The sequence below is a fragment of the Polistes fuscatus genome, unplaced genomic scaffold (genome assembly GCF_010416935.1).
Source record: "Polistes fuscatus isolate 324 unplaced genomic scaffold, CU_Pfus_HIC Scaffold1, whole genome shotgun sequence".
NCBI classification, from domain to species: domain Eukaryota; kingdom Metazoa; phylum Arthropoda; class Insecta; order Hymenoptera; family Vespidae; genus Polistes; species Polistes fuscatus.
This window is the reverse complement of record NW_025112997.1, coordinates 5,970,650-5,985,515: the sequence shown is the minus strand read 5'-3', so window position 1 is coordinate 5,985,515 and position 14,866 is coordinate 5,970,650. Positions and strand designations below refer to the sequence as shown.

At 34.8% G+C, this 14,866-nt stretch overlaps 1 protein-coding gene across 3 annotated transcripts in view; it reads left to right on the top strand.

The window, feature by feature from the left end:
- Positions 1 to 14,866, top strand: part of LOC122518803 (nephrin) — a 298,229-nt gene that overhangs the window by 204,667 nt on the left and 78,696 nt on the right. For all 3 annotated transcript variants that reach the window (XM_043637915.1, XM_043637908.1, XM_043637923.1), the window contains exon 4: positions 8,277 to 8,488. In XM_043637915.1, coding sequence (XP_043493850.1) covers positions 8,277 to 8,488 — 212 coding nt within the window. The remainder of the gene's footprint in view (positions 1 to 8,276; positions 8,489 to 14,866) is intronic.

Here is a 14,866-nt window from a genome sequence, read left to right as displayed (position 1 = left end):
TAACCCTCTTCTACCCGCATGTAAATAGATTTTAATATACTAACACATCGTACTAGTATACTAACACGGTCTATACGAAGTGTAATTTGGAGCGTTTAACCTCGAGAGGGGTTTGAGACGTTGAAAGGGTTGCAGTTAAATGAAAGGACACGGCTGTTCGTTGCCGTACGTGTTGGCTCGTCTACGGTGTCAGATTTAACAACTTTTCATGACAATGTAAAGCAGGCCAATTACCCGTGTTAATTAGAGATCTTTGCTTTTGTCAAGACAACGGTATGCGCACAAGTTAATGGTTTAAGAGAAAATTGCACGTATTATATTTGCCAACACAAAAATTCATTTTCACTCGTCTACTCGACTTTAATATTCGTCCTTCCAATGAAATAGATTCATTTACAAGTAACGCACTTTGTCGTCGATGAAAAACGCTATTATCGGTTTAATATTTTTTTATAAAAAAAAAAATAATTCTTAAAATTCGAGCGAACGATGAGTTTAAAAATGTTGATATTTTTTCAATTGAATTATTTCTTTTAAACTGAACACAAAACGTTCTGAATTTTTTAAAAGAAGGGGAAGCAATTAGTATGCTGTATAAAATATGTAAAGAATTTTTTAAAAATGTTTTTTTATTGAAACAACGACGGAAAATATATGAAGAAAAATTATTTAAATTTATTATGAAGAGAGTTTACAAAAAAAGTTATACATGCATTTAATACATTTGGTAGCATTTATATAAATCCTACAAATATTATTTAAATCGAACAATCCCCAAAGCTAGTCGCATTTATCCGAAGATCTTGAAAATTAATTTTAAACGTTGATTTTGACGATATAATAGAGATATTATAAAAATTATATAAATCTTCGCAGTGGACCCATAAATTTTTATATTGTTATCACGTGTTGTTCAAATTGAAAAAAAATATCAGAATATTTATACACATTAGCCATAGTATATGCGTGTAAGTGAATATATCGAATATACTGGATGGGACGACGATAAAAAAAAAAGGTAGTCTTATTTGTAAAAGCACTGGCTGTGCGAATCGTGGTAGATGTTGAACGTATTCCAAGAGAAATTACGATAAATAATCGTCGAAAATTTTCATGAGAATAGGAGGGTGGTAGCGCAAGGTAACACGAGACGCCACCCGAACGCAACACAATGCCGTCTGGTTCTATTTGCATAACAATGTTTAGCCGTGAAAACAAAGCTCCGTGACGGACCGAGAGACCGGCGTTGCAGTGTGCCCTTGAGCAAAAAGTGACGTATTAATACCAACTGAATTTTCGGTAGTGTCGTCGGACTTAATTTTGGCGCAGTACGCTGTTAATTGTTCAAGAACTTAACGGCAAAGCTACCTAGCCGTTTGTTAGTACAATCTTCAAGATCAATACAGTTAGTAGTTTTGGAAAGACAAATAGAAACGAAAAGCGAGGTTCCTTATTTGTATAAGGAAGGTATCCATTGACCAAATTAAATAGCTTTTCGATCGAACGAAACCCGGATCGGAACATTATATTATTATTTTCTTTAAGTATAAAAGAGAGTAATACTTCCTAGGAAGGATAGTCGAGCAAAAGTATTTGTTCATAGCATACTTGACTAAGTATTTATAATATTCTTCCTTGAAAGAGATAGAAAAAAAGAAGGGTTCGTATATTAAATCGAATATCTATGAAATCAAAAGATGAAACAAGAAATAACGAAGAATCGATATGAAGTCAAATGGATTAAGGGCAATGTACCGAGTCTTTACCTTCCTCGTAAAAGTTTTTAGAAAAATAAACGTTCAAGTTAAAATGAAAAAACTAAAGTCTCTCTCTGAAATATTAGAGAAAATAACGAAATAAGTTGAGAATCATGCATAACAATTAAAGTATAATATTTAGCGTATTCTTGGTATCGAAACAAAAGGACATGCAAAAGGAAGGAAATAATAGCGTGCGTTAAAGCGTATGGATCGATCTTGAAGGTGCACGAAAGCTTGGAAAATCGGCCAATCTCGAGCTATAATTTGCCGAATATGTATCACCGTGCGGCCGTTGCGCGGTGTTGCGATTACTTTGGAAAAGCAGCAGTTTGGTCTCGGTGAAATATCTCGAGCGAGCACGGATCGAACATAACCGTAATACGTAAGGGGACATTGGTTGTAACGGGAAGAGAACATTATGTTCGTATCTGGTTGGTCTACCACCTTCCCACAGAACTCAATAATTTCGGCAACGGCCGAACGAACGGTAGGTCGAAAAAGGTCCGTCCGGTAGTGCGATGCCGCGAGAAAGGGGGTCGAACACGTAGCACGAAAGTGCGTGATGCACTCTCGTGGCGTGCTCGCGGGCAGTAACCCTAAATATTAACACGTGCCCTATGCGGCGAATTGCACTGCATTACCATCGCCAACGTGGTCGGCCATTACCGTGGAAATATTGAATTTCGTTATCGACCTAAAATTATCAGGCTGACCCGACGCTCTAAGGACAAGCATTACCGGACTATAAAGCCCGGGGAACTCTTCAAAGGGTCGTTCAACGTGTGCGTCGAGGTTCGTGCTATTGTAGGACCGGAGGAATATAACGTTGTGTTTTCGAACGATGTCTCGCTGGGAGCTTAAGGGAGCAAGACAAAAGCCGCGCGTCTACCAGCACAGTTATAAAGGTGAACGGCAAATATTATAAGTGCACGATATGTAGGTATGTTCTACGTCAAAATTTCCTAACTGTCCTCGTCTAAGCTAAACAATGTGTGACACACGAAATTTCCTATAAACTCGAGCACCGATCTTAAATTCGGTTATTGTAGAAAAATCTAGCGGAATAACGACGACAATTGCTTTTTCTCTTCGACAATTCACTTTTAATGGAAAACTTTGTTCCTTCTACTTTTGAAACGGAGTAGATAAAACGGAAAACAATTATTCGTTGAAATTTTTCCTATGATACTATGGCATCGTTGACTTTCTTCGTTACGCTTTTATCGATCTCATCGTCAAAAGAAGATAGAAAAAACGACCTCGTACTCTCGAGCTCGTACCTTCCCGTTTCCTTCCTGGCATTGAATCCACTTTGTCCCCGAACTTCAAACTCCCTTCACTCAAAGAAAAGACTCCGATTGAATTAAGCGGCTTTTTTTCTCTTGGAAACGTGCACGCATCCTGACGGTTTTTTGTTTGATGGAAGATCACGTTTGCTTGCACTCTACCGTTCCGGTCTATTGTACATTAAAAAAGCTATGGAAAAAGGAGAAATTTAGAATCGAAAAGTAAAAAGAAGAAGCGTTAGCAGGTTCGCTAATCGACGTAGTCAGACAATCATAGTACGTTATGATTTAACATTTTCTCGTGAAATTTCACATCGTTGAAATAAATTTCATAGCATTGTTTATAAAGGCATATCGCGTATTCGCTATTACGAGCAAGCTTAAAATAGAGATTCCCTCGATCGAGCCACGCACGTTGAAAAAAGAAGAAAAAGAAAGAAAAAGGAGGTGAAAGAGAGAGGGGGGGAGAGAGAGGGAGGGAAAGAGTAGAAGGAGAAGGAGGAGGATTTTGTTAAACCACCGAGGATATTAAGCTCGCTCCTTTTAAAAATCTCTTCTCCGGAATTCTCTGTACAAAACAATGGAATATATACCTCGTACGAGGTCGAGTTGTGGGAAAAATAATTCAACCTACGTACGAAACATGCAACTACCGGCGCGTGTTCTTCCTCCTGGAACTAAAAGAAAAAAGCAAATTTTTACGAAATATTTCGGAAAGCGCATGGACGATGTTATCTTTGCGAAAGCATTACTTGTCTATGTGTAATGAGGAAAGAAAATCAACGCTAAGAAAAAAACTTGTTCTCCGTTCTTTCTTCTATCGCACAATTAGAGAAAAAAAAAGAGAGAATTCCGATAAAATCGTGTGGGGAGATATCTATCGATCGATTCCATGAGGTTTCAGTACGCAAAGGGCAATCGTTATTTTTGTTAACGGAACCATACAACAACCATTTACGTGACAGTATTTTCATTGTGACGATGAGGTGGAAAGAGAGAGAGAGAGAGAGAAAAAAAAAGAATGACGGTGATTCAAACGAGGAGAAAAGAGCAGTAGTAACGGTGAGCACGCAACATCCGTGGTACGTCACGATAGAGTCAACTGCAACTACTACGTATCTCACTCCCGATATGTCTGACTGTATGTCGTTATTTCTACTAAAATTCGTTTGTTTCCAAACGGACGCACGACCTACACAACACGAAGGGAACAAAATGCCGCAAATATCTAACGAAAACCGACACTCCTATTTTGCAGTGAAACTCATTGTCATCGGCAGTACATGAGCTAAAAAGAAAAATTGTATTCTAATTCGTCCAGAAATGATATTCTCTCTCTTTTTCACTCCCCATTAAAAAGAAACACACGTAGCAAGATTTAATTTCCCTTTTTTCTCTTTCTCGATTATCGTTTATCAAATAATAACTTTTTTACTATGTTTATTTAATTTAGTTTGACTTTAATGAAACTTTGGAGTATTCAGCAGACGAAATAAAACGACATTTATTGTTAAAATTAATTCATAGCTCCTATATTATGTATATAGTGTCTGTCTTCGACAAGGTAAAACATTTTCTTTTCTCTAGTAAAACTTTAATCTCGGGCAGGACGTAAAGTTGTCACATGAAAGATTTGATACCTCCTATCGTAATTCTTCACCTTGGCGAACGTTAATCTTTCAATTTTTATACTATTCACTCGGTTCATTTTCTTCGGACTATCATTCTTTTCTGAACTCACTTGGTAAGTTCGTTCGTTCGTTCATTCGTTCGTTCGTACTTTCGTACGTTGGTTCCTTCGTAAAATATATATTACATCTGTTCACGTTTTAAATCCTTCAAACACTCGATTTCGCATACGTTTGTAATTGTAGCTACGATAGGACGTATAACATAGCGAAAAATACGAATCTACGAACTGTAACTCGAACTCTTTATCTCGCGACGTTATTGCGGACGAATATTTTCCATTCGAGACTCTTCGCTGGCGTGAGAGAGTCACTCCATTAATCTTTCGTAATGGTTTCGATCGTCCTTCCGTAGCGAGCGTCCGTGTGTACATTTGTTGGTATGCAGGTGAGGTATACACTTATATACACGTAGGTATACGTGTATGTGTGTAATGCGTTCGCGAATGCTCGTTCGAAATTCACTTTGCTTTATTTAATCTCTTTCGTGCGTATCGCACTCTACTTTTGCTGTTCTATCGATTCAAAATACCGAGTATATTCGCGTAGGATCCTTTGATACGACCAAGTTTACTATCTTTTTCGAACGCAAATGAAGTAAATAAAACTCGTATGAGTAAAAAGAAAAAGTTTGCAAGATAGCTTGGTTATCAATAAGCCTTTTCCTTCGTGACTAGATTATTATGGTCAGTGAGAAAAACATAGCAACGGATATTATATTAAAAGTGAAACAACGAAAAGAGAGTACGCTATCATTTTCTCTCTTTTTATTACATTTAAGTATTTAAATATATCCTTTTCACACACACCCACACACACGAGTAAAAAAACGTGACAAACTTCAGATGGAAGATGATTGACGAGGAAAATATATTTATTGACGCGTAATCAAAATGTTAATATAATACATTCTTTGTATTATAATTTAATGTTTAAATAATATGCTTAACGGAACCATCGACGAGATAGAAAAGAGGATACTAACATATTTCAATTTCACGTATCATCGTCACAAATGTTATTGACTTATATATATTCAACGCTTTAACGAATCTAAAATTGAACGAGTGTAAACTAATCGTTTTTTACTATTCAATCACGATAGGAAAAAATTGTCGATATACCTATTCATTGGAAGAAAAACGTGAGAGATTTTCTTCAACAATAGAAATAATATATCTCACGAAAGAGAGGGAGAGAGAGAGAGAGAAAGAGAGAGCGACGACTTATAGTGTTGTTATTTGCATTCCCGGAGATCACGTGTATTTTCATGAAAGAAGAAAAATATGGAGAGTGGAGAGAGGAGGGAACAGAAGAAAGAGGGGGAAAAGGAAGAGGAGGAGGTGGGGGTTGTGGAATAACGTGGTAAAGAGGATGACGGAAGCGAGAATCGGGCGAAATATTGGAAAGCGGGCTGCACGGTGAGATAAAACGTTTCATAAAACAGACATCGATTCCATATTACCTAGCGCCACATCGACGTGGATTTAAAGCTACGTCGTGAGATCCCCCTGGGTACTCACCCGCCTGGATAGAAGAGCAACAGAGATGACGCCAAGCGAAAGACGATCCGAGGAATATGCATTTCGTTATTGCATCCAGTCGCATTCTATCTATCATTACTTTTTCTACTCGAACGCATTCCACTAATCAAAGTATTTTTATCGAATACTTTCCAAACGACGATCTGATTAAAATCGTCTTCTAATGTAATATACAATATTATATCCGTGACCAGAAGAATATATTTTTATAAGATCAACAAAAAAGATGCCAAGCCAAAATTATTCTTAAATATCTTAGACAAATACTATCGAGTTTATTTTCCATCGTTCTAGGAATATCGTCATTTTGTAGATTAATAATTCAGGTGTACGAATTTGATTGCGGCGTTTTATAAATCTCTGCAAAATTTCGATCATATTTATACTTTGTTAGAATTAAAGACACGCGCGTTACGTTAATGAACGTTACCTATTTTACGGGTTCGAATAAAAACGTTCGATGAGATTATTAATATGCCATCTATTTATCTTGTTCGACAAAAATTTAACTTTACACCGGTTTTACATAATTTTCGACAGGACAAATATAATTAACATTCATTAAGTTTAATATATTCCAAATTGTAACATAACGAATGCGCGTTAATCGTAGTAATTCAAACGTTTGCGTAATATATCCAGAAAAATTATATGATGAAAAAAATATCTTATTAATTTTAAATAATTTCAATATCAAATCGTTTTATTTATTCACTTTTATAGATAATTAGAACCTAACGATTTGATCCGTAGTTAATTTGAATTAACTACGGAATTCTTTTTTCCCCGTTTGATTTTTTGCAAAATCGATTGGACGGAAATAATAGGAGTATTCATGAAATATATTAAATAACAAGCGGACGATTTAATCACATTATTCTCTTACACGTACACGAGATTCTGTACTCCAGAGTTTTCAATGAGATATAGCTTTAGCTATACCAATATGATAATTATTCTATCGTTGTGAAATAATTATATTCCCTGTTAAGTATTGGTAATATTCATATACCTTCTCAATTCTAACTAATTAATCACTATCTACGAATAGAGATTCGTATTTTTCCTTTTTTTCCTATCTCAATTTTATTTTCGTAAACCAATTCACTGTTCGAGTTCAAATTTCATTGGGCGGAAACTTTTCGGTATGCGTCAAACTTCCTCAATAGTCCCACGAATTTTTAAAATTCTTTAAAAAAGTAGAATACCGTGACTATAAAAGCGAATACAATAGATTTAAAGAGAAAACTAATCAATAAAATTAATCCAAAAAGAAATGCACGATTTTTTAAATTCTTTCCTTTTGATATTTGAAAATGTAAAAACCGATATTTCATTAGTCTTTATATATTTTTTTATTTGAACAATTATTCTTATAATATAATAGATCTATCACACAATTTTTTTTTTCCTTCTTGTTTCTTTATTAATTATTATAACGAATGGTAAGCTTTGTCCCCTTGTGGCTTCTTCTTCTTTTGTTCATTTAAATATCGCGGATACAAGTGTGTATGTATGTTATGTTCCTAGCCTAGAAAAAAATAAAAAAATGTATTGACGAGTGAATTTGGAAGGGTGAAAAAACTAGCGATCGCGAAAGAGCATCGAGAAGTTCATTGTAAGACGCGAAAGAATAAAAACGTATTCTACAAGATATCAATTTTTAAATCTTTACTAATGTTTACAGAATTTATTCTGCAAACTCTTTTCGAATAAATTCCTGTAAATATAATATATAACAAAAAAAAATAGATACATACTGAATTATTATTTCAATTTAAAAAGATTTCAATGGACAAAAATATTTAAGAATTTCTGCATTTATAAATATCCATTATGTAAATTAAATATTATTCTAATTTAATTAATGAAATTAACAAAAGACATTTGTAATTATTTACATTTTTATTCGTTTTATACGTTTGTTAGATTGATTAAATATGGATTAGAAATATCAATCCTAAAAATAAACAGAATAAATTGTGTTTTCTTTTTCAGAATTGACGCTCAAGAAAAGTCAGTGACCAAAGCGCAACATTCCTCGGATTCGGGAGTATTTGGACCACGAGCTTATTTTCGAATCGCCTTTCCCAAACCTGCAGTTCTCGTGATCGAAGATATCAAAAGGCACGATGCGGCGACTTATAGGTGTAGAGTCGATTTTCGAAAAGGACAAACGCGAAGTTTCCGTTACAACCTCACCGTCATCGGTAAGATTATTATCATTTATTTCTCTAAATTTTTACCTTTTTAAAGTGAAATTTCTTAAGTGTCGATAACGATCAAATTTTATGAAACAATATGGAAAGAAAGAGAGAGAGAGGGAGAGAGAAAGTAAGATAGACCTCACAGTTGATCGATAGTTGAACGAGATTATGGAAGGTTCAGTGTTAATTTTGTGTGTGTGTGTGTGTGTACATATAAGATATGTTTCTAGATTATTAGATATAATTATGGTTTAAACAATCCTAAATATTAATAAAGTACAATAGTAGTGTTCGATATACCTTAAATAATTGTTAATTAATCCAAGAAAATGTATATTGTATTCTAAAAACACGGAGTATATTACCTACGATCCGTCCTCTTCGAAATCCCTCGCTAGACTGACACGGTGTCCTCTGTGAATGTTCTTTTATTGAATGTTGTTTTCCTTACTTTCCGTTACCTCTAACTTCTATTTATTACGAATATTCCTTACGTTATACATATACAACCTTCGGAAAGTCATATAAACAACAATCAATAGAAAAATTTTAACCGACTTTCATAGAGGACAATAGATCAGTTTACTGTTGGATTTCGAAGAGGACGGTACGTCGAACTTATATTCTGTGCTCTTAGACTCCAATATACGTTTCCATCGATTAATTAACAATCATTTGAGGTATGTCTAATACTCTAATTTACTCTACTAATATATTGGGTTGTTTATATGAAAATACATTTTTTTTCAACATTTCTGTCCAATGATCACTTGGAGTTGACATTTTTCATGTAATAAAATATCAGATTGAAATTATTTAATATTCGAAATATATTAATACATACAGTGGGGACTAAAGTATTCGTACGGTAATTATATCAAAAGAAAACATAAGTTTACTTGCACTTCCTTCCTGTATTTAAAATTATTAGCAATAACGTGTAATATAACATCAAAAGAACATTTAAAAGAAATTTCAAAAGTCTTGTAAGTTACAAAATAATATTATTAACTTTTGTTTATTTATATTATTTACTACTAATGTTAGTGCGTAACATGCATACATATATTTTTTATTACAATTAATAATGTAGAAAATACAGATCTTTTTCTTTTTCTCTTTATATACTTACCGTACAAATACTTTTGTCCCCCCACTGTATGTAATTTTTAAATAAATGTACTTTGTACTTTTCTTCCTTTAATGAGTAATTAGTTCTGATATTTTAAGACATTTAAATAACAGTACAAATAAAGGATGACCAATTTTTAGAAATAAAAAACAGCGATTATTCCCCTGTTTTTATAGTAATACCAACATATACGATTTTAAAAAGCAGATATTTTCTGTACATTATTTTCGTATTTGTATAACTCATTGGTTATAACTAAAGCTTTCTAGTTAAACTCATTAAATATGTATATAATTAAGGTATATTAATGTATTTATGTCTAAATTTTCTTCATCCTAAAAATACTAAATCAATCATTTTCAAGCAAAAATTTGCAATAGTAAGCGTAACGGTGTACGATTTTAAAGGACACTCACTGTATATATGAATCAATCGAATATTTTCTACATATGATAACACGAGTTTCACTTCTATTTTTCTATTTTTTTTATTTAAAGAAGTTACAATTAGTTCGACTCAGGAAAAAAGAATATGGAAGATATTTTTAAGTACATAAAAAATGCTCGACAAAAGAACGAAGCTGTTACTCTCTGAACATGCATATCCGATGCGTGTTTTTATGTAAAATCACTGCACGTATCCATGATACTTATTTATCATACACGTATTCTCGTGTGAAACCGTAGAGTATGTTTCCTTCGCTCGTATGATCTTACTATCACCTATGTACTGCCACTACTACTTTCTATTTCCGAGGATGGCGAAAAGTGCACTTCTCATGCAAGGAGAGGGGAATAGGTGAGTTTGATCAAACAAATGGTAACTGTTGAAAAATGCATGAGCCAATCGGAGACGTGCAACCTCGACTGACTTTCTATTCCCTCCTCTTTCTCGTCAACTTTGTCTCTCTTCAAACTTTCTTCTTTTGTGCGTCAGCATATACTCGTGTCATGAAGCGCACGTACGCGAATCGCCGTTTTTCCTAACCCTTCTTTGTACTTAATCTCCAGTCAGAATCGCTTTTCGCGTGTAATCCTCCTACCACATTTACCCCGGTACATACTCGAGTTACGCTGAACTAAGTATTGTATAAGACTAATGCGATTGTACGCATTACGAGCAGGAAACATAATGCTTTTTAAATGCGTTCAAGTATAATTAACATGGAAAACTTCGTTATCGTGGATATAATCTTAGAATATCATTTTGCGTATCTTTACAAATTCAAAATGCATATGTATATATGTATTATCGTTAACCTTTCAAGCACGGTGCACTCATCCGCAACTCTATCTCCCAGGTACGATGCATCTGGCCGCGGATTGCACAAAAACCTCGTTTTTAACGATTTTCACTACGACATTATGTGGGAACAGAGTTAAAAATGAATAAATGATGATTTCGTTATACATTTTCATGTAACATCGAATCAAATGAGAAAAAAAGTAAAAAAACGTATAATATAATATTTTCCATAATCATGATATCTACAGATGTAACTATAGTAACATAGCGTTCAAATTGATACTTTCCACGAAAGCCACTATAATGGCGTACAGTGCTCAAAAGGTTAAAGATGGATTCATTTTTAATTTCATACTTTAACTGCTCGCTTCTCTAGAAAATTCATATAATTCCTTGTTAATGTAATTCTGCCTTATTTCAAATTTTAACTGGTCGGTATAATTATTTCATAAATTAATGAATTTCACGTTTTAACGGTAAAAAATATATATTTTTCATCATACACGTTTGATATATTCGATTGAATATATAGCGGATTCAGAAATAACTCTCCAATCCAAATATTCTTTCTTTTTCGATGGTTCTACTCGAAGAGTTATAGCATCGTAGTGGTGGTAGTCGATCATAAAGTCCACGACATACGGAGGTGTAACTTTCATGGAAGGTCTTCAAAGCAGTCGGTAACAGTAGGTTCAAATCTCGGGAAGCGTATAGCTTGCGGCAGGAATATAACTTGGTAAATCGTGCTCTCTCGATCCTTCGATACCAAAATCCATCTACTGCGCCAATTCTCCACACTTTCCCTCACCTTTAACCCATTCGCATGAGGTTAGAAAGTGTGCGCATACGACGAGAGAGGGCAAGCGAGCGGAAGCAAAGAAGAGCAAGGGAAATAGGAATGACGGGAGCAAACTCGACGGAATGGAAAGAAGAAGCAAGGCCATAGAAAGAGAGAAAGAGAGAGAGAAAGTGAAAAGAGGCAAGGTTGAAAACGGCGTAAGTGTCGCAGTGCAGATTTCAAGAAGAACCTTCGGGCTAACGTGGAATTTCTCTTCCACTCTTCCTTGCCCGCCTCTTTTCCTCCTCAAAACCCGGTTTGTATCTTTCTTTCTCTCGACGCTATGTGCACGCACCCTTCAAACTCTTAACTCGAATCTTTCTCTTTCCCTCAATCTTTCTCTTTCCGTTTTCCCCTTTGTCCGTTTCATGACTTTTGTGTGCATCTGCGTGTGTGTATATGTGTATTACTGCAACTCAGAGAAATACGACGACAACGACGACGACGACGACGACGAATACGTTGACGAAGAAAGAAGCTGCCCTTGTGCAGGACGACCGAGTCAAACGTACTTGAGGTATTCCAAAAAAAGAAACGAATGAAATTGGCTGCCGTGGATCGCTAGGAACCCCCGACGGAGATCGAGGTATTTTCATCAGAGAAGATTGGTTCCCGTGAGTTCCTGGATTGCGTCTCTCCAAGCTCCTGTGGACTTTACCAGACTAACCACCGTCCTTCTGCAAACGATGCACTGCCAGAAACTCCTCTCCCCCTCCTCTTTCTCTTTCTTCTTCACTATTACCTACCTCCCGCTTCTTTCGTTACTCGCTTCTGCTATTCGCTCTTTCCTTTTTCCGCCATATTACGTTCAATTTCTGTGAACCATGCTTTTTCCCTTTCATTCCCTATTTCTTTTTCTTTTCGAATAAGATTGACTTTATTCTTCTTGACCGATCGAACCTTGATAAAACACAATCAAATCGAAAACCCACGACGAGCGTGTATTGTTCATTCTTTGGAGAATATGATAACGAATCTGAAAAAATAAGATTTCGTCTATTTGGTTATTTATTATAATAATAAACGAGATATATCGATCCTGCAACAGGTCATTCGTTGATACCTTGCACTGGAAATTAATTAGTCTGCGATAATGAGAAAATGTATGATATTATTCAATTTATGTGGCAAATAAGATTTATTAAAGAAAAAATCGTAGTTTTTTCGTAGATACCACGACTAACGTGGAAAATTAGTTTTCCGGTTATCGCGTGAATTTTGGTCATCTCTATTACTTAACTCGTAATTACTTAAGGGTTAAAGAGAAAAGCAGAACTAAAAAAAAAAAAAGAATAAAAGAGTAAAAACAAGAACCAGAACGATACAATAACGACAATGACGATGGCGATTAATTATTATATGTAATACATGTAAAATTGTAATACACGCGCATTTAGAAGTACTTGCTTACACAGTACGTTAATACCCAGGGTTAGAGTTGAGGTATTATTACATTATCGCATTACATATTGTATCATATCTAACAATGTCGCAATATTATCATATCGCATATGCACGCAACACCATTATTACCCTTCTCATCTGACGCTCACGAACGCATACTTCTCTTTTATTTAGATTTTCAGATGTAACATTAAAACGAAATTTTGGAATACGTAATAGCGCATTATACGAGAGAGATTAAAGTTTAATAATAATAATATCTCTTCAAGGAATACTACGGTTCTCTTGTTTATTTATTATTATTATTATTATCATTATTATTATTTTTTTATGTTTATTTTTGCGTCCGGTCTTAATTACTGCCTTTTTTTTTTTTGGAAAAATTATATTTTCTTTCTTCTCTTCTGACGTGAAAAGTGACGTAACGGGACAATTTTTTCCGTTTTGCATCAAAGAAACATATACAAGAGTGTAATTTGAAATTGTCTGTTAAATTCTTCCATATCTCTCTGCGAATAGATAAGGTCAAAAAAAAAGTTCGTACTAGGAGAGTTTGCTACAAGCGAACACGATTCTCCATGCATTAACAATTCCGAAGCATATCGGAACGACGTATAAAACGTGCCCAACGATGGAGAAAGAACGAAAGAGAAATTTTCTACTCTCCGACGCTTAGCCATTATACAGTATACAGGCTAGACCGTACATGTGGGATAGTACTCGAGCTTTACTCCGAGAGATTCAAAGGGGAAAATAAAGCTGGGCCGCTACGAACGCGACAACTAGCTTGGATATTTTCAAGAAGGCTTTAACGCGTACGTTTTTGTCTACCGAAAGAACAGCCGCATATGACAACGGCGGAAACCGCACTACGACGAGGAAACTGGAATCTGTCGCACGACATTACCTCACGCTCGACAACTCTCTTTCTCTCTTTCTCTCTCTCCTTCTCTCTTTCGCTCTTTTTCTTGTACGTTTTATGTATTGTCCTGCAATAACAAAGTCGTCAAGGAATCGTAAACTGATGAAAGAGGAAGACGAAAACGTCAAGTTTGTAAAAGTATAAAAGAAAACATTTTCGAAATGTTTTAATTTGTTAATTTGATTAAATATCGAATGATAACATAAAATTGATGTATTCGTTTTGAGGAAATTGAAATACCGATTAAAATTTCGATAATTATAGTAAATTCAAATTAGTCGGTGATATATGTCATTGAAAAATAGATTATTTTTTGTATGAAATTATGAACTGTTGAAGTTGAGAGAGAGAGAGAGAGGAATAGAAAGGAAAATATCCAACAACCGTGCAGAATAAACTGTGATGTTAAATTTTCTTTTAATTAACCTTTACCTTTCTTTTGCAATTTTTTATGGTAACCTTTATTTTTTTATTTTTCTTCTTCCTCTTTGCTTTTGCCATTTCCCTGACAGAATCTCCGACTTTTTTACTGCGCTTTTCTCGCAGACAGATATGCACATTACACCGTATCGTATCGTATCTCAATGTTCTACCACGTACTTTCCTTAATAAAATCTGTATAACTATGTACTTGTTTCGTACCTTTGTGAAAAGTGATATGTTTTTCATGTTGACATGGTCGATCTTTTTTGGAATGTGTCATGGTAGAATTTTTTTGTCTGGTTATTTTCTACATCGTCACAAATGTGAACGTGCAGGAGGTTGGTGCCTTTGAGAAGACGAAAACAAGGTCGCATTGAAATAATCTTATTTCATTTTTCTCTTCTCTTCGTGTGTTCT